This window comes from Bubalus kerabau, chromosome 4, assembly GCF_029407905.1.
Source record: "Bubalus kerabau isolate K-KA32 ecotype Philippines breed swamp buffalo chromosome 4, PCC_UOA_SB_1v2, whole genome shotgun sequence".
Lineage (NCBI taxonomy): Eukaryota > Metazoa > Chordata > Mammalia > Artiodactyla > Bovidae > Bubalus > Bubalus kerabau.
In genome coordinates, this window is record NC_073627.1 from 39,708,738 (window position 1) to 39,734,235 (window position 25,498).

At 48.2% G+C, this 25,498-nt stretch overlaps 1 protein-coding gene across 2 annotated transcripts in view; it reads left to right on the forward strand.

Annotated features, from left to right (window-relative positions):
* The window catches only part of ZZEF1 (zinc finger ZZ-type and EF-hand domain containing 1), a 94,896-nt gene extending 71,882 nt beyond the window's left edge, over nucleotides 1-23,014 (forward strand). For both annotated transcript variants that reach the window (XM_055576869.1, XM_055576870.1), the window contains exons 40-55: nucleotides 141-418; nucleotides 1,220-1,394; nucleotides 1,909-2,041; nucleotides 4,040-4,239; nucleotides 5,744-5,863; nucleotides 7,559-7,750; nucleotides 8,780-8,880; nucleotides 10,141-10,276; nucleotides 10,394-10,753; nucleotides 11,639-11,782; nucleotides 13,576-13,744; nucleotides 13,907-14,005; nucleotides 14,426-14,591; nucleotides 17,934-18,087; nucleotides 18,610-18,681; nucleotides 20,442-23,014. In XM_055576869.1, coding sequence (XP_055432844.1) covers nucleotides 141-418; nucleotides 1,220-1,394; nucleotides 1,909-2,041; nucleotides 4,040-4,239; nucleotides 5,744-5,863; nucleotides 7,559-7,750; nucleotides 8,780-8,880; nucleotides 10,141-10,276; nucleotides 10,394-10,753; nucleotides 11,639-11,782; nucleotides 13,576-13,744; nucleotides 13,907-14,005; nucleotides 14,426-14,591; nucleotides 17,934-18,087; nucleotides 18,610-18,681; nucleotides 20,442-20,522 — 2,580 coding nt within the window. In that variant the 3' untranslated portion in view covers nucleotides 20,523-23,014. The remainder of the gene's footprint in view (nucleotides 1-140; nucleotides 419-1,219; nucleotides 1,395-1,908; nucleotides 2,042-4,039; nucleotides 4,240-5,743; nucleotides 5,864-7,558; nucleotides 7,751-8,779; nucleotides 8,881-10,140; nucleotides 10,277-10,393; nucleotides 10,754-11,638; nucleotides 11,783-13,575; nucleotides 13,745-13,906; nucleotides 14,006-14,425; nucleotides 14,592-17,933; nucleotides 18,088-18,609; nucleotides 18,682-20,441) is intronic.
* The last annotated feature ends 2,484 nt before the right edge of the window (nucleotides 23,015-25,498 follow it).

Here is a 25,498-nt window from a genome sequence, read left to right on the forward strand (position 1 = left end):
ACCTAAGCCATTTGTGAAAGACACTGCATCATTCCCCTGGCACCAGGCCAGTGGTAAATAATACATGAAGACAATGGAGTGTTTAGTTGGTGTGGTTACCTAGATGTCTTATTGAACAAATTTTTCTCCTCTCTTAACAGGATCCCACAGTCCCCCTGATAGACCTGGAGCATGTGCTCCCGCTCATGTTCCAGGTCGTCATCTCAAACGCAGGCCACCTGAATGAAACCTACCACCTCACCCTGGGTCTCCTCGGCCAGTTAATCATCCGCCTTTTACCAGCGGAGGTAGATGCTGCTGTGACCAAGGTCCTCTCAGCCAAACACAACTTGTTTGCAGCTGGGGACAGTTCAGTCGTGCCAGATGGCTGGAAGACCACCCACCTGCTCTTTAGCCTGGGGGCTGTGTGTCTGGACAGGTAGCCACCCCCACTCTATCCCACCTTGGTGTTCATTTCTTTAGGTCACTGATCTGGCTGTTGACTAATTTCAGTGTGCTTCAGTGCTATTTTTGCCCCTGTATTGTCTAGGGCTCTTTAGTGAGAACAGAATTAGTTTTATTAGCAACATTATCAACTGATGTTAACGATGTACTTAAACCCACATTAGAACAGCTGTTGCCACCTGGGTTCTGTCTGCTGATTCACCTCTCTAGTGATTTTATATGTTCTGGTTTGTTTTTTTCCTGAGAGTAACAGGTACAGGCTTTGAGGTTGAAGAAAATAGATCTGTTTTCATTATAAAAGCAATGCCTTGCACCTTGTCAGTGTCTGGTGCTATTTCATTCCCCCTACCCATCCCTGCCCCTCACCACTCCTTTGCAGATCTCAGTTCCCTGACCAGGGATTGAACCCAGGCCACAATAGTGAAACCCCAGACTTCTAACCACTAGGCCACCAGGAACTCCCTGGTGCTTTTTAAAATATATTTCCTTCCAAGCTGCTTTTCTGTGCATGAATATGAGTGTGCATAAATGCACATGTGTGTGTGACCATTTATAGAGATTTGTAAAACCTTAACTATAGACTGAGTATATAAGTAACAAATCTTGGTTATTTTCCCCCCGCTTATCATTTTTGAGAAGCATCATTGTGGTAGTTTTCAAACTAATCAGTGACGGGCCCGTTGACATGTTTATGGGTTTGCCTTGGAGTGTGGTGAGCTGGTGCGTTGCATTTGGAGCCTGTGCACCACCACCTGACAGCGCTCTTGCCTTCCAGCCGCGTGGGCTTGGACTGGGCGTGTTCTATGGCCGAGATCCTGCGGTCGCTCAACAGCGCCCCTCTGTGGCGAGACGTCGTTGCCACCTTCACAGACCACTGCATCAAGCAGCTGCCTTTCCAGCTGAAGCACACCAACATCTTCACACTGCTGGTGCTGGTCGGCTTCCCCCAGGTACACCTGTCTGAAGGCCTGGTCTCCTCTTCCTGTCTTCATCAGGCATATCAAAGTCCCTATAGCATACATCCTTGGGAGTTTTTTTTTCCCTTACATAATTTGCTTTTACAGTACTGGTATATTCTCAAGATTTTGGGATGGTTTGTTCAACTTACATTTTTAACAGTTTAGTCATTTGACTCATTTTATTAGCCAGTAGTTGGCTTTGAATAATAGGTAACTAATACCCTACTAATAAGTTACAGAGAACTTCAAAGTATGATTGTTCTTCACTTTGGCCTTCAGCTTGATCTCATTTCTAATTTTCAACTAGTTGGAACAAGGAAGACTGTGAAAACATGGCTTCATTCAGCAAGCACTTAAACCAGTTCTGTGCCAGGCCTGTGCCAACCCTGGACTTACAGATGGGAAGAATCCTGACCCTGACTGCCTGTTGAAGTCAGCAGCACAAGCAAAAGAGCCTGTGTTCTATGCACTTCTGAGTTTCCTTTTCTTTCTCTGTCGTGTTTAGGTCCTCTGTGTGGGGTCCCGCTGTGTGTATATGGATAATGCCAATGAACCACATAATGTGATCATCTTGAAGCACTTTACTGAGAAGAACAGAGCTGTGATCGTCGATGTCAAAACCCGGAAGAGGAAAACAGGTCCCAAGCATAATTATTTTATCTAAGAATCAGAGCAAATTTTCTGTATATGCTAAAATCAGTTAAAATATCTTTGTTCTTGCCCATGCACATGGATTTAAAAAAAACAAAAACAAATTATAGCTCTCTGAATTTCTTTTTCCTGGAGGAGGGCATGACAACCCACTCCAGTATTCTTACCTGGAGAAACCCTTGGACAGAGGAGCCTGGTGGGCTACAGTCCATGTAGGGTTGCAAAGAGTTGGACACAACTAAAGTGACATGTAACTTCTTTTTCCTCATCTGCGAAATGATGTGGTTGAATTGGGATCGCTTTGAAGACTCTTTCTATGTTGTTATTTTATATATATGACTCTTTGTTTTGGGATTGGCCAGATGTTTAGGTTCTGAACATCTATTTTTTCCATTTGCCAGTATCATTTGTTTTCTAGTGGGTAATTTAAACATATGGTGGCTACAGGAATGTAAAGTAACTTCATCAATAGGACAGTGAAAGTATATCATAAAGTGCCCTTTTGATTTAATTTGCCAAATCCCAAATTATCTGGAGTGTCTTCTTATTATGTGCCCTCTTCTGCTCTTGAAATAATCTGCTTTATCATTTAGCTTCAGTATTAGGCACTGTCTATGCTGTTTTTGTATACAGTTTGATGTAAATGTCAAGGTTTATTTTATTTTTTTACATGTGAATCTCAGTGTTCTAGGACCATTTGTTGAACAGACTATTCTTTCTCCATTGAATCATCTTGGTAACTTTGTGAAAATTAATTGACCCATATATCTTGGTGTTTATTTATGGATTTTATTATGTTCCATTAATCTATATATTGTATATTTGTCCTTACTTGAATGCCATATTGTCTTGTTGTTGTTAAGTCTGATTCTTTTGTGACCCCCATGGACTGTAGCCCACCAGGCTCCTTCTGTCCATAGGATTTTCCAGGCAAGAATACTAGAGTAGGCTGCCATTTCCTTCTCCAGGAGATCTTACTGACCCAGGGATCGAATCTGAGTCTCCTGCATTGGCAGGCGGGTTCTTTACCACTGAGCCACCAGGAAGGAAAGCCCTTGAGTGTTATAGATTTCTCCTGAGTATTGAGAGAGAAATCAGGTCCTCCAACTTTGTTATTCTTCTTTAGAATTGTTTTGGCTAGTCTAGTTCCTTTGTCTTTTTGTTTAAATTTTGGAATCATCTTATCAGTTTCTATTAAAGAACCTGCTAGGGTCTTCATTGACATAACATTGAATCTGTAGATTCATTTGGGGAGAAATGATGTCTAAACAATACTGAGTCTTTTGATTCAGGAGCATGGTATATCTCTCCATTCACTTATGAAACAAATTTAGGTCTTATAAAACGTACATCTTTAGTTTCTCTGAACCTAGCATGGGATATAAGCTGCCTTCCCTCATTCCTGATTTTGGTAATTTGTGTCTTTTCTTTTTCATTGCATAGACTGCTTAGCCAGAGATTTATCAATTTATTTGATATTTTCCAAGGACTGGCTTTTGGTTTCTTCGATGTTTCTCTGTTATTTCTGATTGTTGTTCCATTAATTTCTATCTTTCCATTATTTATTTATTTATTTATTTCTGCTTTGAGTTTAATTTGCTCTTTTTTTATTTTTCTGGTTTCTTAAGGTGGAAGTCTAAATCAGTGATTTGACTTCATCTTTGAAAGACAATTTTGCTGGGTAGAAAATTGTGGGCTGAGAGTTTTTTCTTAGCATATTTTAAAGATCTTGATCCATTTTCTTCTGGCTTTCATAGTTTCTGCTGTGAAGTCAGCCATCATTCTCTGTTACTCTTCAAAATGTGTCTCTTGGGGAATTCCCTGGCGATCCAGTGGTTGGGACTTGGGGCTTTCCCTACCGTGGACTTGGGTTCAATCCCTGGTCAGAGAACTAGGATCCTATAAATGGTATAGCCAAAATATTAATAAACAAAATGTGTCTCTTTTCTCTGGCTACATCTAAGATTTTTCTCTTGATCCTTCAGTGAAGGACTACCAGCTGGTCCAGAAAGGAGGGGGACAGGAAGGCAGTGACTCCCAGGCCCAGTTAAGCCAGTACTCTCAGCACTTTGCCTTTATTGCCAGTCACCTTCTGCAAACCAGCATGGACAGCCATTGTCCCGAGGCAGTGGAAGCAACTTGGGTCCTGTCCCTGGCCCTCAAAGGATTATATAAAACACTAAAGGTAATGTTGAGTTTCTTCCATTTGCTAATCAGTCTGGCTGTGATCTAACACCTGCAGGGTATTAACTAGAAGGAAGTATCTGATTTCAGTGAATAGTTAATCATAGGATCTTGATTATTTTTAGAAATGACTGGGGCCTTGAACAAGGATATTATTAAGGAAGAAACAGAATTTTCCCAGTAGTTTGTTCTCTGTAATTTTTCAGTCCTGCCTCATGGAACCAGGTACTACTACCTTATGGGCACATAACCTTGGAAGATGAGAAGAAAAACTGACAACAGTTTCTCACTTACCTCTGAACCACAGCTCCCTCTGGTTCATCATAGGGAGAAAAAAGGGGACTAACATCTTATGGGATCTTTAAGCAGTCAGTTTGGCATTTGGGGTGAGAGAAGGCAGACAAGTTGAAGAGCTGAGCAGTAACTGACATGGAGATGGGAAGCCTTGACTTGTGGGGAACATGATTCTTCTACTACTTGAGGGGCATCGGGAGCGAGGGAGGGATCACTTTAAGGATGACCTTCCCAACAGAACTAGCCAAAGAAGAAGGATTTCCTCTGGAAGTTTTACGAGTGCCATGAGTCGGGCAGCACTGGCAAGGAGGACATGAAAGGACTCCACCACCACAGGGAGGCTGGTCTAGGTGGCGTTTCAGCTCTGGCCCAGCCCTGAGAATTTACAGTTTTAGGCTTGAGACCACACATCTGCTGTTTGTTGACTTCATGGCATTTATCACAATCTATTGTATTAGTGGTTTTGCATTATAGTAGGTTTGGGAAAATAAACTCCCTGAGGGCAGAGACCATTTATGCCTTTGGATCCTTGATTCCGTAAATATTCGTTGAGCACCAGGTGCCAGATGGAACTGATTACGTAGTGTTGAACTAGAAAGAAGGTCCCTGCTGTCATGGAGCTTTCAGCCCTAACTGTGAGGGAGACACCAAGGAGCCTGCAAGGACAACCACAGGAGTCAGAAAGAGGCTTCCTGAAGAGGTGAAATCTGAGGTGGTAGATAAGAGTCTGGGCAGAGTATTGCATGCTGGGAGAGAGCAAAACTCCAGGCACAGGAGCAGGCCTGGTTGTCAGGGAGCAGAAGGAACACCTCAGGGCTTTGGGACAGTGCTAAGGAGGAGAGGAGACACAGAGGCAGGCAGGGAGCCTGCAGGGGCCTTGTCAGCCAGGAACAGGGACTCAGACTTCAGTCTGCAGGACAGTGGGAGGCTTTGGGGAGGTAGAGAGCAGGACCTTGGCATAGGACTCAGCACGTACAATGTACGAGGCTTCAGAGATACTTGTCAAGTGAATGAATTAGAGAGTGGACAGACTTAGGTTATGACTCAGGTTCAGAGTTTCATCTTTCCTGCTGACTCTGGAATCTTCACCAGAAGGTGGGCTTGGGCCAAGAGCTAAGACTGGGCTCAGATAGGGGCCTGCTTCTCCCTGAGTGACCCTTGACTTTCTTCACTCTGAGGCAATTGCAAATCATTCTTTTTCTGTTTGGCAGGTTCATGGTTTTGAAGAGACGCATGCTACCTTCCTGCAGACAGATTTGCTGAAGCTGCTGGTGAAAAAGTGCAGCAAAGGGACTGGCTTCAGTAAAACATGGCTCCTCCGGGACCTGGAAGTAAGGGACGAGGGTGACTCCTGCTACCGCTTCCTGCTGCAGATTTACAGGCCTGGGAGTTAGAACAGCCAGCCAGTCACAGCTGGGACTGCCCTCTGCACTCTCATCCGGTGCAGTTGTTAAAACACTGTCTTATATTTGTCTTCCCTTTTGGAAATAGAGATTATGACACCTGTCCTCCCCTGTCAGGGAAAATGAATTTGATGTTTGTCCAAAGAATATTGGAAGAGAAGTAATTTGTGGAAACACACGGGTGACCATTATATCATGGTAATAAATCTGCCCTTGAATTTCCCCTTAAAGTTGCTTTGAGCTAAAATCAGTTTCTAAATTTGTCCTCCACTTATGTTTATTTTATGTAGGATTTCAGTTGATAATATTCATTTTATTGCTTTTCCCCATAAGCCTTAGATTTTTCTTAGTGGAATTACTGTGGTTCCCTGGGGTATTTCTGTGCCAAGTCCCAGCTTCAGGGTAGGGAAGGCTGCTGCTGTATGGGAGGTGCTTGGCTGACCATTCTCAGTCACACAGAGGCCTGAAGTCCAGGAAACAGCTCTCAGTTGTCACAAGAGGATTTGATTAGGTTTTAGGAAAATATGCTGAAACATATTCAGGGATAACCTGGTGAGCATTTGCGCTCTTACTGTTTAGGAAATAGAGCAAAATAGAAAAAATTCTAAATTAAAATAGAAAAAATTGGTAATTAAAATTTTTTGCATTCAAAAATTTACATTTTTTTATGTGTAGAAAATTTGAAAAGTAGAAAAGAAAGAAAAACTCCAAATTTCACCCTCCCAGGCACATCTACTATTAGTATTTCATGTATTTCCCTTTTCTGATTTTTTTCCTTCTGTGTCTGTATGGCATACATAGATTTGGATTGTATAGTGGAGCACATTACTGAAATAAATTGAAGTCTTATGATGGCCATTTTTCTAAGTTGTTGGGTAGTTTTCATAACCTCCATTTCTAACGGCTGCATATGATCCATAAAGTTGGATTTCAGTTTTTGCCATTATTAAATGCTTCATTGACTATATCATGAGTATAACTTTTTACACATTTTACATTATTCCTAAAAGATGAGTTTCGGAATCAAAGGTTATGAACATTTGTATAGGTCTTTACATTTCACCAAAATGCATTCTAAAAGGGTGATACCAACTCACGCTGTCAGCGGCAAAGTTAATAAACACAAAGGTCCCTCGCAGTTTTAATTAGCATATCTTTGGTTACAAGTACAATTGAACATGCTTCCATATCCACTAATCAATACACTTTTTTAAATTACTTTTTTTGGATGTGGTGGGTCTTTGTGGCTGTTCTGGGGCTTTCTCTAGCTGTGGTGAGAGGGGGGCTACTCTTTGTTGGGTGCGCAGGCTTCTCATTTCATTGGCTTCTCTTTTTGCGGAGCACGGGCTGTAGGTGCATGGGCTCGTAGTTGTGGTGCACAGGCTTAGTTGCTGTGCAGCATGTGGGATCTCCCCGGACCAGGAATTGAACCTTTGTCCTCTGCATTGGCAGGCAGATTCCTATCCACTGTACCACCAGGAAGTCCTAATTTTACACTCTTTCTGTAAATTCTGATGTCTTTTAAAGAGTCAAGTCAAATATTTTCTACCCTTTGAGGGTTAAATGTCTTCTCACACACTAAATACTCAGGTTCCTGCCCTGCCTGATTTTTGTTCTGTCTAGATTTTGTCCATCATGCTGTACTCCTCAAAAAAGGAGATCAACACTTTGGCTGAGCATGGAGAGCTGGAGCTGGATGAGCGAGGGGACCAGGAGGAGGAGGTGGAGCGGTCGGTCAGCAGCCCTGGTGACCAAGAGCAGAAAAAGCTAGACCCTCTCGAGAGCCTGGATGAGCCCACCAGGATATGTTTCTTGGTATGTTCCGAGGTCATGGTGTGGTGTGAAGAAGGGACTCAGGAATGGATTCTCTTTGGCTTGGACTGAGTTTTAGCCTCCACGTGGAAATGCTTCAGGCTGATGTCCTGTGAATGCACTTCTGGGAAACTCAGTCTATATTGTACGGAACTGACCTACAAGGAGGGAAAAGCCCTTTCAACAGTAGTTCTTGATGTTTGGGAGTTGTGGACCCAAAAACTTTAGATCGTTTCTCCCATAAACTACGTGTGCAAACACTTATATGTAAAGTTTGACGTGTAATGTCAGGCCCACCCATAAGCCCCCAGTGACAATCTGTCCTCATAGTTTCTCAAGTACATCCTTACTTTCCCTGGATAATCCACTCTTCCTCAAAATGATGTTAAAATGGGCAGAGGCTTGGACTTCAAAGGCTCTAACTATGTGAAGAGTAAACAGAGACTATGGGGCGGATGTAAGAAAAGCAAATACAGCTTTTCAAAAACATCAAAAGAAAGTCTAGTTCTTAGATTTATGTGCCAGTTTTCATACTTGAGGGGCAAGGCAGCTACTGCAGGAAAGCTAGCAATGAATAAATACCATTTGGTGAGTAATTATTGACTACTAGCATTACATTTTGTTGGTATAATTTTTTTTCTAATTATCATCTTTATTAGCTTTTTGGTTCTTCCTTTTTTAAAATAACATGCTGTACCCCCTCATCTATATAATCTTTAACAAATGCAGTGCACAATCACAGATAACTATGGCACAAATAAAAGTAAACTACCAAAAACACGGACTTCAGAACTAGGAGATTTTCCTTTGAATTTATAATAGTAATACAGATTTTATAATCCATATTTTGGAGCTTATAATCTTATATGCATGAAGTGTGATGTTCTTAAATTAAGTGATGTGTTGTTCTTAGATTATAACTTGTAGTAACTGTAGAAAATAATTGTTTTATCACTTTTGAGTTCAGGTTATCAGTAATGTGTTAAAGCACTTCAAATTTTCTCTCTTCTGCTTCTTCCTCGTGGCCTCTAGATGGCTCATGATGCCCTTAACGCCCCTCTGCACATCCTCCGGGCCATATACGAACTGCAGATGAAGAGAACCGACTCTTTCTTCCTGGAGGTTCAGAAGAGGTAAGGACGCAGCCAAAGTATAAGGAGCAAGGGAACAAGTGAGGGTGGGACTCTGTCTACCTCCTGCTGACAAGATCTGAGAGGCCAGGAGCAGCTGGAGAACTGGTTTTCGGGTCTTCATAAAGTGCCATGTGGCATGGCTTGTCTTTGAGTTGTGTGTTCCTTTAGGAAGAACTTCATATTCGCAGTCTGCCTCTTAGAGTAAACTAGTTATGAATGCAGAGATTGACATAGACACCAAGGTTTCTCTCCTGTATCAATCCAGAGAGCAAGCAGTGTAGAACAGGAACTTCTGGTACATTCTGGTCAAAGTATTCTTTGGGTTTTATTTTTCCACTTGTATACATTATTTTCTTGTTTTTTCCTCAAGGGTGTATTAATGAAAGGTATCTTATAACAATATACCCTTCATCTTGGCCAGGAAGTTCAGAGCTAGTTCTTGAGCCTAGCTCTTGACTTTATGGAGAATTTTATGTTTCTGCATCTGATCTCCTCTTCCATTCCCCACATCCTGGTTTTGACTTCTTATTCTAATTTAGTTCCAATTCCAATTTAATTTTCTTTTGTTATTTCGTATTTCTACTTTCCCATATGTATTTCTTATCTACAACCTCAAATCCTTTGTGAAATGAAGCAGGATTACCTCAGTTAGGGCTCAGAAATTTGTTGTCCTGCCCCGCCACAGTCCAGAGGTAGACAGCAGCCCAGGGTGGGTGGGTCGTTGGCTTCCCAAGTGAGCCTGTGTCCCCATGGCTGCCGTCCTCCTCTGTAGCATCAGGGCAGGCTCTCCCACACCCGCTCTTAGTTCCAGCCCAGAGGAAAGGGGGAAGGTGGGGAATGGAGCGCCTCCTTAACCCAGCTGCTTGAGGGCAGGCCCCAAACGTGGCACACATCACCTCCCTGGCCTCCCATTGGCATGACCCCAGTTACATTGCTGTATCCAGTTGCTGGGAGGACTGGGACCCATGTCTCCACCCAGGTGATTGTGTATCTTGCTAAAACTTCAGGGAACTTTGTTTCTAAATGAAAGGGAGAATGGATCCTAAAGGACGGTTTCCATCTCCATTGCAGGCATCTGGGCATGCCTGTTTGGGTAGGTTAGCGCTGTGAGTCTGGTGTTGGAAGTGTAGACCGTACTACCTAATTCCTTAGTACCAGGAAAATAACTCTGATCAGCATTTCTGCAAGTTTCACTGAAGGTTAAACTCTCACCTCTCTGGAACACAGATGTCCAGCTTTGTGCTCCTTCCTTCTCTTCAGGTTTGACGGGGACGAGCTCACCACGGACGAAAGGATCCGGACCCTGGCTCAGCGGTGGCAGCCCAGCCGGAGTCTGAGACTGGACGAGCAGAGTGCCAAGGCCGTAGATACAGACATGATCATCCTGCCCTGCCTGGTACGTGGGCCCCCCCACCGACCCCTACCCCTGGGAAGGAGGGTGTCTACTTGCCCCCGCCCCACACCCCAGTGGTGAGATGACCAGGCCTCGGTGACTTGGTCTCTGGGCTTGCAGTCCAGGCCTGTCCGCTGCGAGCAGGCCACCGTCGAGTCGAACCCTGTGACCCAGAAGCTGATCTCCAGCACCGAAAGCGAGCTGCAGCAGAGCTACGCCAAGCAGCGGCGCAGCAAGAGCGCCGCCCTGCTGCACAAGGAGCTCAACTGCAAGAGCAAGAGGGCCGTCCGGGACTACCTCTTCCGCGTGAACGAGGCCACAGCCGTCCTGTATGCCCGCCATGTGCTGGCGTCCTTGCTTGCCGAGTGGCCTGGGCACGTGCCGGTGAGCGAGGACATCCTGGAACTGAGCGGCCCAGCCCACATGACCTACATTCTGGACATGTTCATGCAGCTGGAGGACAGGCACCAATGGGAGAAGGTAACCAGGCAGCTGGGCTGGGCACTAACCCCGCTCCCTCCTCCTCTCTGCCCCCCACCCCAAGCCCCCTGTGGGCGTTTGAACAGCCTTCCTCTAGGGAGTGCCTTCCTGGAGTGAGGCTACCTGTGTGGCTGTTCAGCCCCTTGATAGGTGTGACCCCGACAAAAGCCGACTTGGGTCACAGTTGAAGTCTCCCAAGTCTTGGCCTGGAGCCAAGCTCATGGCCCAGGCAGACTGGATGCTCAGAGAGTATTTGAAATAACGATCTCACGAATCCCACCCTTGCAGTCTTCCTTTTTTGTTTCAGACTTCGAAGTCCAGCTCTCCTTGCTGGCCTGTCTCTTCTCATGCCCCTGGGGTCTCACACAGCATGAAGTCCAGGGGACAGGGTTAGTTACGACTGTGACAGCCTTTTCCCATAAACAGGAAACCTTCCAGGAGGGTTTACGTCTCTGTTTTAAACCATCATTTCTAGTGCATCTGCTCCAGGTCAGACACTCTGCCAGCACTTACACCTGTGTTACATCATGACCCAGGGAGAATTTTATTGGTGAAGAAATCAAACCCAGGAGGCTTGCCCAGGCTCCCAGCCTCTGGGCGACAGACATGGGATCTTACAGAGTCTATGCATTCTCTTCAGTCCAGTGCTCTAATTTATATTTCAAGTTTTCAGGTGGTGACTATCTTTTGTTTGTAAAATCAAATCTTCAGCTGAGCCTTTCAAAGTGGTGCTGGCTTAGCAGACTTTCACAGGGCTGGAAGCATCTCTTCTACCTCCTGCTGTCTAGAATTGGGGGGACCCACAGGGCAGAGCTCAGGAGCCCTAGGCACGGTCTCCAGCTGAACTCCATCATCTTGCCATGTTCTCTGCCTGTTTCCCATCAGATCCTGCAGAAGGTGCTTCAAGGCTGCCGGGAGAGCATGCTGGGAACCATGGCCCTGGCTGCCTGCCAGTTCATGGAGGAACCAGGAATGGAGGTGCAAGTGCGGGAGTCGAAACACCCATATAACAACAACACCAACTTCGAGGTATGAGCCAGGGTCAGCCAGCCTCGCCCAGTGTCAGGGCATGAGACTGGCAGGACCCACAAGGGTTGCCGAGTGGCACGAATCTCATCACCTCCCACTGTGGTTCTTTCCCCTAACCCGACAGACGTGGCCTAGAAAGGGCTCCCTTAGTCTCAGCAGCCATCTGCCTCCCTAAAGCCAATCCCAGGATTCTGTACAAACTAGTCCTCTCTTCTCCTGACCTTGTTGTGAAAACCAGGGGGCCCCCCACGCTGGAGGAGAGATGACTTGTCCTGCAGTGAGCTCCTTGGACTGAGACCTCCATGTCTCTGGCAGAGACTTTGAGTGTGGGTCTGGATTCCATCCTCACTCTATCCTTCTGATGACCCAGCCACACCTGGGGGACTCCCTCCCCTTTGTTTAATTACCCAGAACTGAAAGACCTCATCTGTTTTATCCTTAACTCTGTACCTGGAGAGGGAGAGGTAGGGCTTTGAATGAGGCAGAAGGGGGGGTGGCCTTAGTGGTCCTCATAGGCTTGGTGCTGCTTGTGTCTCATCAGCTCCTTTCAAAATATGGGAGCTGTCGTTCTGAGTAGTTGGGTGACAGAGAGACTCATCTAGAATGTGCTTGTTGACAGCTGAGAGTTTGTTTTACAGAATGTAAAGCTCCTCACTCTCTACCTTCTTAGCCTCTTCTCCCCCAGTTCCTGGACTCTGTCCCCACTCTCCACCCCTGCACTGTCCTGCCCTGTAAACACACCTAGTGAGCCACTGCGTTCTACCTCAGAGGGATCGCCTTACCTTTTCCACTGCCCTGACCCCTCCCCTTCTCTGGGTCCCTCTGGCTGTTCCTGTCTCCTCCCCAAGTGCTGGCCTGCCCCAGCCCTGGCCTTGCCACACCCTAGCTGGCAGTGATCCTTGATAATTGCTAAGTCACTTCAGTCGTGTCTGACTCTGTGCGACCCCAGAGACAGCAGCCCACCAGGCTCCCCCATCCCTGGGATTCTCCAGGCAAGAACATTGGAGTGGGTTGCCATTTCCTTCTCCAAAGCATGAAAGTGAAAAGTGAAAGTGAAGTCGCTCAGTCGTGCCCGACTCTTAGCGACCCCATGGACTGCAGCCTTCCAGGCTCCTCCGTCTATGGGATTTTCCAGGCAAGAGTACTGGAGTGGGGTGCCATTGCCTTCTCCGTGCAGTGATCCTGGTACAGCACAAACCTAAACCAGGCTTTCTCCTGCTTACTGCCTTCCTGGGGCGCCCCCTGCTGTCCAGACAAGTCTCGGTGCTTCATTTTAGCACACACGGTCTTCCTTTTCCATCTGTCCCTCCCAGCCTCTGCAGGGTCACGCCACCCCCTCCGCATCTCCTTAGCACGTGCGCATGCGAAGCTCACCCATTACCTCAGACGCCCCAAGCTCACTGCTGTCCCCTGGACACTTCGGGCTTTCCGGTGCTGTCTCCTTTGCCTGAAACGCATCCCCACATGCTCGTGTCTCGCCGCTGGCTCCATTCCTTCCTCCCTGACAGTCCTCTCCCATCCTCAGTCTACACAGCAACCGGGGCATCCCTTCCCTGGGATGTTTTTCTGCCCTTGCCTTCCCTCCTTCGAGCTGTGCCCCAGGCTGCACAGTGTTTTTCCTGCCGTGTTGGCAGCCCATGTGCATCCTCCCTGCCCAGCCGGGCCCAGAGCTCCTGGAGGCAGAGGCCCTGGCTTCTTCAGGCAGAGTTCTGACTGCAGAACATGGCGTGAGGAAGCCCTCAGGAACTGTCCAGGGACCAATGACGACGGCGTGTCCTTGTGTCCCCTCCTAGGACAAAGTTCACATTCCTGGTGCCATCTACCTCTCAATCAAATTCGACCCTCAGTGCAACACAGAGGAAGGCTGTGACGAGCTAGCCATGTCCAGCAGCAGTGACTTCCAGCAAGACCGACACAATTTCAGTGGGTCTCAACAGAAGTGGAAAGATTTTGAGCTTCCAGGTAGTAAAGAAATACCAAATAATACAGACTCTTAATGCTAAGTACTGAGAAGGGAGATTGTTGAAGGATTTGGAACTGGGCTTTATCTGTTTAGTGGGAAGTCCTCACGGGCCTTCCCCTGTCTGCAGTGTCCTGACCTGTCTGTGCTTCTTGTGTGCCCAGGAGACACTCTGTATTACCGCTTCACCTCTGACATGAGCAACACTGAGTGGGGCTACAGATTCACCGTGACGGCCGGACACCTGGGGCGATTCCAGACAGGTGCGTGTGCTGGCCCCGCCATTCGCATGCTGTCCCTACCCGGGGCACCCTGTGGGTGTCGGTGCTGTCCAGTCACTGGTCTTCGCTAAAATCAAAGCGGATACCTTTCTGCGAGACTTCAAAGAATTTTTCTGACAAGCCCCACACGTGTCACTTGTGAATGTACTAGAATTGGGAGGTTGTAACTTCTCTACAGCCAGAAAGAGGAGCTACCTGTCAGGACCAGGCAAAGATGCTGGTTCTCTTAGAATTCACCAGGATATTTTGCAAAAAAGGAAGAACTGAAAATGTTCCCATGTTGCTTTTCCATAAGGCATAATTTTAGGCAAAATTGAAATGATCATAGTGGTTTCATCCTATTTATTAAAACTTGAGCAGTTTATGTCTTTTTTAAAATATCTGTTTTGTGGGGGTTGCCAGGATTCGAGATCTTGAAGCAGATGCTGTCAGAAGAAAGAGTTGTGCCACACCTCCCGTTGGCCAAAATTTGGGAATGGCTGGTGGGTGTGGCCTGTCGCCAGACTGGTCATCAACGGTTGAAAGCCATCCACCTGCTCCTGAGGATCGTGCGATGCTGTACCCACAGGTAAGCTGCCTTCCGGATTCGATTCCTTAGCTGGGTATCTGTATTGCAAATATCTCCCCCACTTCGGGGCTTGCCATTCACCCTGTTAATGGTGTCTTTGATGAAAAGAAGTTTTTGCTTTTAGTGTCTTCCAGTTCACGTCTTTCCTTTATGACAGAGCTTTCATTGTCCTGTTTAGGAAATTTTTGCCTCACTTGACCTTGGGGTCATGAAGGTGAAGCTTAATTATTTTTTCTTCTATATTGAGATCAACAATCCACATGGAATGAATTTTAGTGCATAGAATATGCACTAAAGGATATGCACTGAAGGATAGAATTAAGCTTCTCTTACACACTTTTTTTTCTCTTTTTTTTCTTGTATGGATCTCCATTTGACTCTAAAGCCCATCTTTCCCCTCACACTCTCCAGTGCCTTTGTCACCGAAAAGTGTCCTTGTACACACGGATCCATCCCTGATTGCTTGTGTTCCAGTGGTCTTTTTGGTTATCTTTGTGCCAGTATCACACTGTCTTATATATTATAGTTTTACAGCAAATTTACATGTCTGGCAGTATAAAGCCTTCAACCTGGTTCTTCATCTTCAAGATTGGCTTGAAGATGCTACTTGACCCTGCGTGTCCATGTAAATTTTCGACTTAGTTTAGTTTTTCCTCCCACTCCCCAGCTTTACTGAAGTGTAATTGACAATTGAAATTGTAGTGTTTTAAAAGTGTAGAATATGATGACTTGATATTCTTTATATCAATACGTTGTGAAAGGATTCCCACAGTCAAGTTAACTAACATCCGTCACCTTACATATGTACCTTCTTTGTGGTATGTGAGAACACTTAAATTTTACCCTCTGTCTGCAGTGTGCTTCTCAGCAAATTTCTCTCCTGTGTTATGGTGTTATACTATTCTCAGCTACAGTCACCAGGTTGTATAATAGATCCTCAGACTTCATTCGTCTTACAACTAAAAGTGTCTACCCTTCTACCAGCCTTTCCCTGTTTCCCACATGTCCCAGCCCCTGGCAACCACCACTCTAACTCTCTGTTTCTACAGCTTTGACTGGTTTTGGATTCCACATAAAAGCGATACCATGCGATATTTGTTTTCCTTTATCTAGCTTATTTCATTTGACGTAATGCCCTCCAGGTTCATCTATGTTGTTGGAGATAACAGGATTTCCTTCTTTCTCATAGCTCAATTATATTTCATTGTGTATGTACACACCACATTTTCTTTATCCATTCATCCGTCAGGAGACATTATTTCCAGACATGTGGCTATTAGGAATAATGCTGCAATGAACATTGGCGTACTGATAATCTCTGAGACCGTGATTTCATTTATTTTGGATATACTCAGAGGTGGTATGGCTGGATCATCTGGTAGTCCTTGAGTTTCTTGAGGGACCTCCATACTGTTTTTCAAATTGTACCAATTTACATTCCCACCACCAGTGTACAAGCGTTCTCCTTTTGCTCCTCCTCCTCGCTGGCTTTTGTTGTCTCTTATCTTTTGGGTGGAAGCCGTCCTAACACAGGTGAGGTGATGCCGCACTGTGGTTTTGATTTGCATTTCCCCGACGGTTAGTGATATCGAGCACCTTGTCATGTTCCTGCTGGCCATCTGTATGCTTTCTTCGGAAAGACGTCTCTTTAGGTCCTTTGCCTATTTTTTTCTTTTTTCTTTTTTGCTATTGAGTTGAATGAGTTCCTTGTGTATTTTGGATATTAACTGCTTGTCAGATATATGACTTGCAAATACTTTCTCCTGGCCCATAGGATGCCTTTTCACTCTGTTGATTGTTTTCCTTGCTGTGAAGAAGCCCTTTTAGTTTGATGTAGTCCCACTTGTTTATTTTTGCTTTTGATGTCAAATCCAAAAAAAAAAAATCATTGCCAAAACCAATGTCAAGGAGCTTACAGCGTATGTCTTCTAGGAGTTTTACAGTTTCAGGTCTTACCTCCAAGGCTTTAATCCATTTTTGAGTTGATTTTTGAGTACAGTGTGATGTGTATGAAGCATGTGTCCCATCTCTCCTGTCATCAGACAGGAGGGCCCTTCCTGGCTGCATTGTGGGTACATTTCTGCAGTGTGCTGGCCATCGCCAACCCTCCTTCCCGTAAGGACACTCCCTCAGCCCTTTGATCCCAGGGGCCGAGATTGGAGCGGGCAGAGGGGAAAGGCAGCCGCCAGGGGCCGGGTGGCCATAGAATGACAGCCTGAGTTCTGCCGCAGGCATGAGTTTGCAGGCACCTTTTCCTTCCCGCTCCAGTGCTGTCCTGAAAACTCAACTGTGAAGCCATCTCTTTAAATCAAACCACTTTTTCCCATTGGTTTACTTTATGAAGTCGTATTCCTCTGGGAGAGAGTGATTTGCTCCAGGATCACACTTAAATGTATAATCAGGAGTCTTTTAAAAATCATATATTAAAAAGAAAAGGCAACATTGTAGATTATAAATGTATAAAATCATGTCCAAGAAATCATAATGTGTGTCCTCGGAAGGACTTTGAACTGGAGTTAAAGTACAGCCTTCCTCTGAGTAAAAAACATCAGTGCAGTCTCAAGAGGCATCTGTCTAGTGAGGAGGACTCTGCTTTACATAGAAAGATTTCTGTCCTGAGCAACTTTATAAGCATATTTCTTGTTTTATGAGCTTAAGATCATAACAATGGTTGCCATTATCTTTTAAATCAGATATTTTTTTCCTTTCTGATTATTTAAAACTGAACATTATAGAAAATCTAGAAAACTGACAGGGACAGCCACTGATAAGATTTTTGGTGTGTTTGTTTATGATTTTTTTAATATGGTCACACAACACTACACGTGCATTTTAAAATTTTTTTGCAATTTTATGTTGCGTACCTTGGTCTTTTCTACTTAACATTTATCTGGAGGGTTTTTTTTTTTTTGCTGTCATTGAAGTTCTTAACAACCATATTTAAAGATCCATAAAGTTGATTTGTGTGAATGTGCTGGAGGGTCTCCTTGTCCCTGGAGTTCTGGTTTGAAGTTGAGATTCTGCCCGTTTTCTTATTTGCCATTGGCAACTATTTGTGGCTGCTTAGGGGGTGGGGGGAGAAGGCAATAGCAACCCACTCCAGTACTCTTGCCTGGAAAATCCCATGGACGGAGGAGCCTGGTGGGCTGCAGTCCATGGGGTCGCTAAGAGTCGGACACGACTGAATTGACTTAGCAGCAGCAGGGGGTGGGGGCGGGTGATTGGGACTGGCTTGGCCTGACTTTACTAGATGTCAGGGTGGCAAGGAGCCTTGGAGCTGCAGTTCTGTCTGTCTGATGTCGGCGGGCATGACCCCAGGAAACTGCGCCCCTCCTCCCACAGCGACCTCTGTGACCTCACGCTGTTGAAGCCCCTGTGGCAGCTCTTCACCCAGATGGAGTACAGCCTGTTTGAGGACGTGACCCAGGCCGGCATCCTCCTGCCCCTGCATCGCGCACTCACCGAGCTCTTCTTTGTCACCGAGAACCGCGCCCAGGTGAGGGTCTGTGCTTCTGCCCCGCTCTGGGAGCCCCGGGATGTCACTGGGGTCCTGGCAGAACTGCACAGGGAGATGGGACTGCAGGGAGATGGGTGCCCGGGGTTCCCCCCTCCCCCACCCCAGGGAGCCGGGTCCACCCTGAGATTGTTTGCTCAGGCCTGATGCCAAAGAGGGAAACAGCCCTTGACAGCAATGAGTTTGGGAAAACAAACCAACGGGCTGTTTCTTCCTCCTTTCTTCCCCACCTCAGCACAATAGACTCATTGACCAGGAGAGCTGAAAGGGGCTTTCAGAGCTCTCTAGCCTATCCCCTGGGTTTATAGTGAGGAGGCTGCAGATGAGTCTGGACACGTGGCTTCCCCCATCCCACTCCTTCTGAGGCGCCCAAGGAAGGTGGGCGGTGAGGTGCCCAGCAGAGCGAGCAGCCATGTCCCACCGAGGCTCCTGTGGTCCTGGGTTGTGGGTGGGCGTCATCCCCGGGAGGTGGCCTCTGACTGCTGCGCTCTGCTGTCTCCGCAGGAGCTCGGCCTGCTGCAGGACTACCTGCTGGCCTTAACCACTGATGACCACCTTCTCCGCTGCGCCGCGCAGGTACTGCCTCCTCCCCGCCCGCCGCCCCCCCTCCCCCCACCGCGCCCCGGTGCAGGCTCCACCCCAGGTTTACACGGAGCTCTGTTCCCAGTCAGCCACTTCCTGCTGGTGTCACAGACAGCAGCCGAGCCCCATTTATCAGTGTCGTTCACGGTAAACCGTAGGGTCAGGAGACACCAGCAAGAATTTGTGTCTTTGAAACCAAAACAACCAGTGCCTTAAATTTATAGTTTGGCTAATCCCTAAAGTTTCCATAGAGTTAGATTTCAGATATTTTTGGATATAACTTTCTTCCCTAGTAGGAGAACTCCTCTGACAGCTGCTGGGCCTCAGGGCCCCTTTCCACTTTTGAATTACTGAGGATCCCCAAAAGCTTGTGTTTACGTGCATTATAGAGATTGATATATACTGTTAGAAAGTATATTTTAAATTTAGACATTTAAGTTAGAAGTTGAAATATTAAACACTTATTTGTCGATTTATTTTTAAAAATAATCATCTCATTATATTTAGCATCACAGTTGTGAAAACCGACTGTATTTTTCAAGACAAAACCGTTTGGAGAAGGGCAGCGCTGGGTTCCGTCTGCAGCTCCCTTCAGTGTCTGCCTTCATGGGAGACAGCGGGCTTCGCGGAGCTGCTGCTGCTTCCGGTGGTTATGCTGCCACACAGGAACCTGCGGAGCGCGCCGCTGTACGCTCGCGAGAGTGTGAAAGGGAGAAAAGCAGAATAGTGTCGTGGTATCATTGCGAGAAGGGTTTTCACCGTGCAGAGCCTCTGGAAGGGTCTCGGGAGCTCCCAGGCCCCAGACTCCATGGTGAGACCCTCAGGCTCAGAGTCCTTGGATATGGTAGAGCGTGCGGTCTGCGTCCACAGTGGACAGATGGGGACGCTGAGGCTCCAGGAGGGGAGAGGTGTGCCCGGGGTCTCACTCGAGGAGGTCTCCATCCAGCTGGGAGTCCCGGCCAGCGCCCTGCACTCTCTTCCTAGCAGGTTTTCTCAAACTGTAGGTTCGTCCTCCTTCACGAAAGGGTCAGTGTGCGGCTTAGAAAAGTGGGCACCCCCAGTCCACTACAGAGGGGTCTGTGTGAATTGTCAGCTGTCTGCCGGCGCTGCCACTGCGGCCCGCGGAGTCACAGCACACGGTGCAGTCCTGACATCGGACGGTCGTGGCTCCGAAAGCTTAACATCCTTGCGCTCCTCCCCCTGCCTCTCCTGGTGTTCTTCTCTAATCCTCGTTCTCCCCTCGCTTCCCTCCAGCCAGTTCACCCTGCTGGACCAGTGCTCTGCTCCTTCTCCCGACCTCCACCCCTTCTTCCCCATCCGCGCCCCCTTCTTCCTGCTGCCTTGGCTTGGAGACGAACCCTGGCCTAGCTCCGGGGCGGCTGCCCTCCCAGCGCTGCCTCTGGGGCCCCGCCGCTGGCTGTCTCTCCCTGTCCACACTTCTGTGTTGCTGTCCCCCTCCTTGGAGCTTTCCCAGCTCCCCCACCCCCGAGGTGTCCTCTGAGCCCCAGCGCAGCCCCTGCTCCCCTCTTGGGGCAGTGAGCACTCTGCCTGCCTGTGGAGTTTCCATGTGTCTTGATCACTGCTTCTTTCCCTCTAGACTGTGGCCCCCCAGGTGAGGGGTACCACACCTGGCCTGCATCTGCCTCTCCCCTGCACCCCTCCAGGGCTCAGCTGCCGGTCTTGTTCTATCAGCACTTAATGACCCAGAAGGTGACGAGTTTCCCGACCATGGTAATGCCTCTCTCCCTCCACAGGCTTTGCAGAACATTGCTGCTATCAGCCTGGCCATCAACTACCCGAACAAGGCCACCCGCCTCTGGAACGTTGAGTGTTAGCCCTTGGTGTGGTGTGCATGGAACTCGCTAATCTGTCCACGAGGATCTTAGAGCAGATGCCTGCACTCATTCAGGAAGATTCCCGTGGCATCGGTGCCCGGCTCTCCTTGAGCTCCCCCCTTCCACCCCCACTAGAATGCCAAGCAGCCACGTCTCCGAGAATGTCCTGTGTCACAGAGAGGCACCTGCACGTCCCATAGCATGTGAGAATAAGCAGAGTGATGCAAAATCATTCAGAAAGCGCCAGCTGCAAGCCTTTGGAAATGTTGTTCAGAGGCTACAGCCCCTGAAGACAAGGCCACAGCCTCTCTGGGAAGGGCTCTGTCTCCATTGAACTGGAACTGCCTGCACTTGCCCTTCAGGGGACGACAGGGTCTGCCCGGACCCACATTTCTCAGCAGGACCTTCAACAGCAGCCTGGCCTGGGAGCCCTTCTTTTGCTTTTGCTTCTTGAGACCGGGTCGTCTAAACCAAAACCAGTGAGAGCCCAGCCGCCACCTGGTCCCCACCATTCAATACAGGACCTGCTGCCATGCTGGTCTCTGCGTAGCCTCGGCCGTCCCAGAGAACTCCTTGGTGAGAACAAGTGCCCTTGGGAACAGCCAGCAGGCCGCCACGCACGTTCACTGTGCACGGCTCCCAGCTCAGCCGCGTTGTTTTAGTTGTTGTTTTAACACATGTTTCAGGTTCCACCTCATGTTTTTAGAGAGAACCACACTGACTCCCTTGAGAGGGCCTCGGGGGCATGGCCAGCAGATCGGTCATTCAGGGGGCACACTGGTTTGTGTGCAGGAGCAGGTCTTGAAGAACACTCTTCAGCGTCTGTACCCAAAGACTCGACGTGTTATCAGAGATCTTACTTTAGAAGTCAAACAAACGAAAAAACTACACCATTCTATTTCTGCTCCAAGGTCGTAGTAATCCATCACGTCCGTCTCTGGGACTTCCCATGGTTATCCGGCTGTCACCTGTCTCTAGCAATAACTACATCAGTTCTAATGAATGCTGTTTTCCACTTTCCTTTCTGTGGTGGTAGTCTTGCCCTGAAGTGCTGATGATTATCCTCTTTCCAAAGCCATGCTTTGGAGTGTGAGGCTGGGTTGGCAAGTGGGCCGCGGACAAAGCCTCAGTGGGACTCGTCACTTGAAGAACCATAGGGCCAGCTGCCACTTAAGGGCGGGGATCTGGGCCCAAGCATGTTGCCCCTCATACAAGGCCAAACCCACGGAAGGCTCATCATAGCCAGGCGGGGTTGAGCAGATCTGCATGCCAAGGCCCCGGAAGCCCCCCTCTGCAGAGCCCAAGGCTGCGGGTCCTGGAATCCCCTTATTGCTGGAGCACTTCCGCCTTCTGGGTCAGGAAGCTGAGGTGCTGCAACCTTCTGCAGCCCTAGATTGGATTCTCGGCCCAGCCCCAAGCGGCAGGTGGAGCCATTATGGAAGGGAGAATTCACAAGAGGCAGAGACAGAACAGGACCCGAGGCTTGGTGACCGAAAGCCCAAGAAGACCCTGACGTGGGCACAGCCTGGGCCTGGCCCGGTCTCCCGTGGTGTTGGGGTGTGAGTGGATGAGCGCTGCTGGCTTGGTAGAAACCCCTTTCTCACCTTTTGCTCTGCTGGCATCCCCAAAGAAGGCCCCAGGCGCCATACCGCCCAGCCCCAGGTGGTTGTCTCCCAGTGACAAGGGGATCACAGAGATCACCGTGCTTTGGAGGAGAGGTCCCTGCCATAGGCTCGGGCTCACTGATGCAGAGATGGTGTACTCACTGCTTACCCTCACCATGCCCCCCCTAACCTCCCAGACTGGCAGCAGCTGCAGGGGTCATACCCCTCGTGGCAGCAGCCATTGGCTTTGCCCTCCATCCTCCCACTAGGGAGATAAAAGTGTAAATAAAACGCTGGACTCCTCAGAGCTTCTCTCTGTACACCGCCCCTGCTATTCTGATCTCTGTGTATTCAGTTTGTATAGAATAAGCCTCGGTTTTCCCTTCACCCACAACTGCTGCTCTCCTGCCAGTGCCCTGCTCGGCCCAGCGCCCTGCCTCCCATCGCCTCTGCTACCAGCCACTGGGTGGCGCTGCTGAGCCAGGCCCACTCCCCTGGTCCGCAGCCGGGCCAGCAGTATCCGAAAGTGATTTCCATCCAGACCGACATCCCTCTGACCCTTCCTAGGAGGTGGGACTGCCTGGAGTGAGGTGGGACTGGCAGGAATGAAGGTGTTGTGGAAACATGTGCCTAATCTATAAAGAAATCTGTTCCAAACCATGTATATTGTACAGACAGACGCTGTTCCTTACGGGGAGTGACTTATTTTCATCATCGTTTTTAATTTGTTTTCTTACGGGTTTACGATTTTGAATTTTTCTTATTTGGTTGAAAGAAAGAATTTTGATTATATCAGCTGAGTAAGTTCAGCCTGTAAAAAGGATGTTAAGTTGTGGGTAAAATACGCAAATGAAGAGAAATATATTGTACATTCTATATAAAAAGGTACTCTTGTGTGTGGGCTTTTCTTTTCTTTTTTTTTTTTTTGGGCTTTTCTTATTTTCCCTTTCTTTGCCTCCTTCTGCCTTGCTTATGAAGATGATGCTTGGAGTTTCTACCAAGTCCGTACTGATGGAATTTCTAGAATCCCAAGGCCTTGGGGTGGGAAGGAATCAGAAAGGTTCTTAGCTCCCACCCCCCCCTCCCAGTAGCTCCTCCTGCCCCTCCCCTGGGTCTGTGCTCTGGGGTCTTATCCTCAGACCCTGCTCCCTGGGCCTGTCCCTCCTGTGCACAGCCACTCAGAGGTTTGCATGCACACACACACACACACACACACTCACCCCAGTCACCTCCTCTCCAGACACACACCCCAACCCCATCCCGGGCTTCCTTCACCTCTTAATAGTTCACAGGGCGTGTGTGTTGCCAGCCGAGGGGAGGACCTGAGGGGAGGATGGCAGAGGTGGTCTGATCACAGGGCTGCTACCTTTCCAGGGCCTGGCTTCCTCCTTGCCTGCCTCTGGACCTGCTTCTGACTCAACACCAGGCCAATGTCTGCCCGTCCTGGGGTCTCGAGCTTCTTACTCCTTCAGGTCACTGGTCTGCCGCTTACCACTCTGCCCCCTCCTCAGCCACTTTCCTGGTGTTGAGGGCTGTCTTGTGAATTAGAGAAGAGAAACTGGTGGGGGCTGGACTGAACCAACCTTCCAGGCCCATCTGTTTTGGTCTGAAAGCAGCTGACATGTCCCCCGAAAGCCCCCAGCCTGCCTTCTGAGGAATCCAGGGACAGGACCCAAGACCCAACCTCGACCCTCATCATCCCTGAGGCCAGAGAAAACTGGATCAGCGTGAGGCTCAGCAGAACTGGTGCTCCCAAGGTCTTCGCAGCCCCCGAGTCCCCCCTCTAGGGCCTGTTGGTGACACCTTGGCCCTCTCACATCCTGCAGTGTTGCCTCAGTCCAGTCGCTCAGTCGTGCCCGACTCTCTGCGACCCCATGGACTGCAGCACGCCAGGCTTCCCTGTCCATCACCAACTCCCAGAGCTTGCTCAAACTCATGTCCGTTGAGCTGGTGATGCCATCCAACCATCTCATCCTCTGTCATCCCCTTCTCCTCCTGCCTTCAGTCTTTCCCAGCATCAGGGTCTTTTCCAAGGAGTCAGTTCTTTGTACCAGGTGACCAAAGTACTGGAGTTTCGGCTTCAGCATCAGTCCTTCCAATGAATATTCAGGCCTGATATTCAGGCGGTATTGCCTGAGCAACATTTATTCATTGAGTCTTTAAAGTTGGCCCCGGGAGCCTGTGTTGTGCTCTATCTGTCTGAGCCTCAGCTAGGCTAGAGAGGAGGCTGCAGAGGAGATTAGCTTATGAGCACACAACAGGGCTTCCCTGGGAGCTCAGCTGGTAAAGAGCCCGCCTGCAACGCACAAGACCCCGGTTCAATTCCTGGGTGGGAAGTTCCCCTGGAGAAGGGATAGGCTACCCTCTCCAGTATTCTTGGGCTTCCCTGGTGGCTCAGATGGTAAAGAATCCGCCTGCAATGAGGGAGAGCTGGCTGGGTTCAATCCCTGTGTTGGAAAGATTCCCTGGAGGAGGGCGTGGCAACCCACTCCAGCATTCTTGCCTGGAGAATCCCGTAGTCAGAGGAGCCTGGCGGGCTACAGTCCAAAGGGATGTAAAGAGTCGGACACGACTCAGTGACAAAGCAGAAACAATAGAAGGTCACAGAGGTCAAAAGCAACTTGAACTCAAGCCTTTGAGAACGGAAGAGAAGCAGATCAACCAGCTGAGCCTCTTCATTTGAGAAAGAAGGACAAGCTGTGAGAGGTCATCTTGAAATTGCACAGGAAGTAGACCAGCCTAGTTCTCCTAACACCCAGCCCCCAAGCTGTCACCATGGCAGGCGCTCGCTCATTCATTCAATAAATAAGTTCACTGAACCAGTCAGAAGTGTGCTAGGTATCGGTGCTTTAAATAAACCACTGGTTAAAAACCCAAGTTCCTGCTTTAAATTCTGTTATTTTTAAGAATTTTAAGTCCCCAGTGTTCTTTTCATATACTAGATTCTCCAGACCATGTTTTATTTAAAATGGTAAGTTTCTATTAAAAAATAAATAACCCAGCCTCCAGATTGAGGCCATACGCAAACATGGCCCTGTGCACCCCTTATGGTGATGCCGTGCCTGTCACTCACGACCTTGTCTCACCCACTTCCCTTCCCTGCTAACAGAATCCAATTTTGTTGCAGGTGATGTGACTGGTGATGCTTTAATCTCAAGAAAGGTAGGACCTTCCACTCGCTCCTGAGGAAAGTCACAATTGGTTTGAGTCCCTCTCGGTAATCTCACTTCTATTTGCTGAATGTTCACTTTGCCAGCCCCTCCTGCAGCCAGGGTGGCTGTGTGACCCAGTCAGGCTGAAGAGAATTCAGCTGAAGCCTGCAGGGAGGGGAAGGGATTTTGCCCCGGCCTCTACTTACTCCCTTTGTGGAGA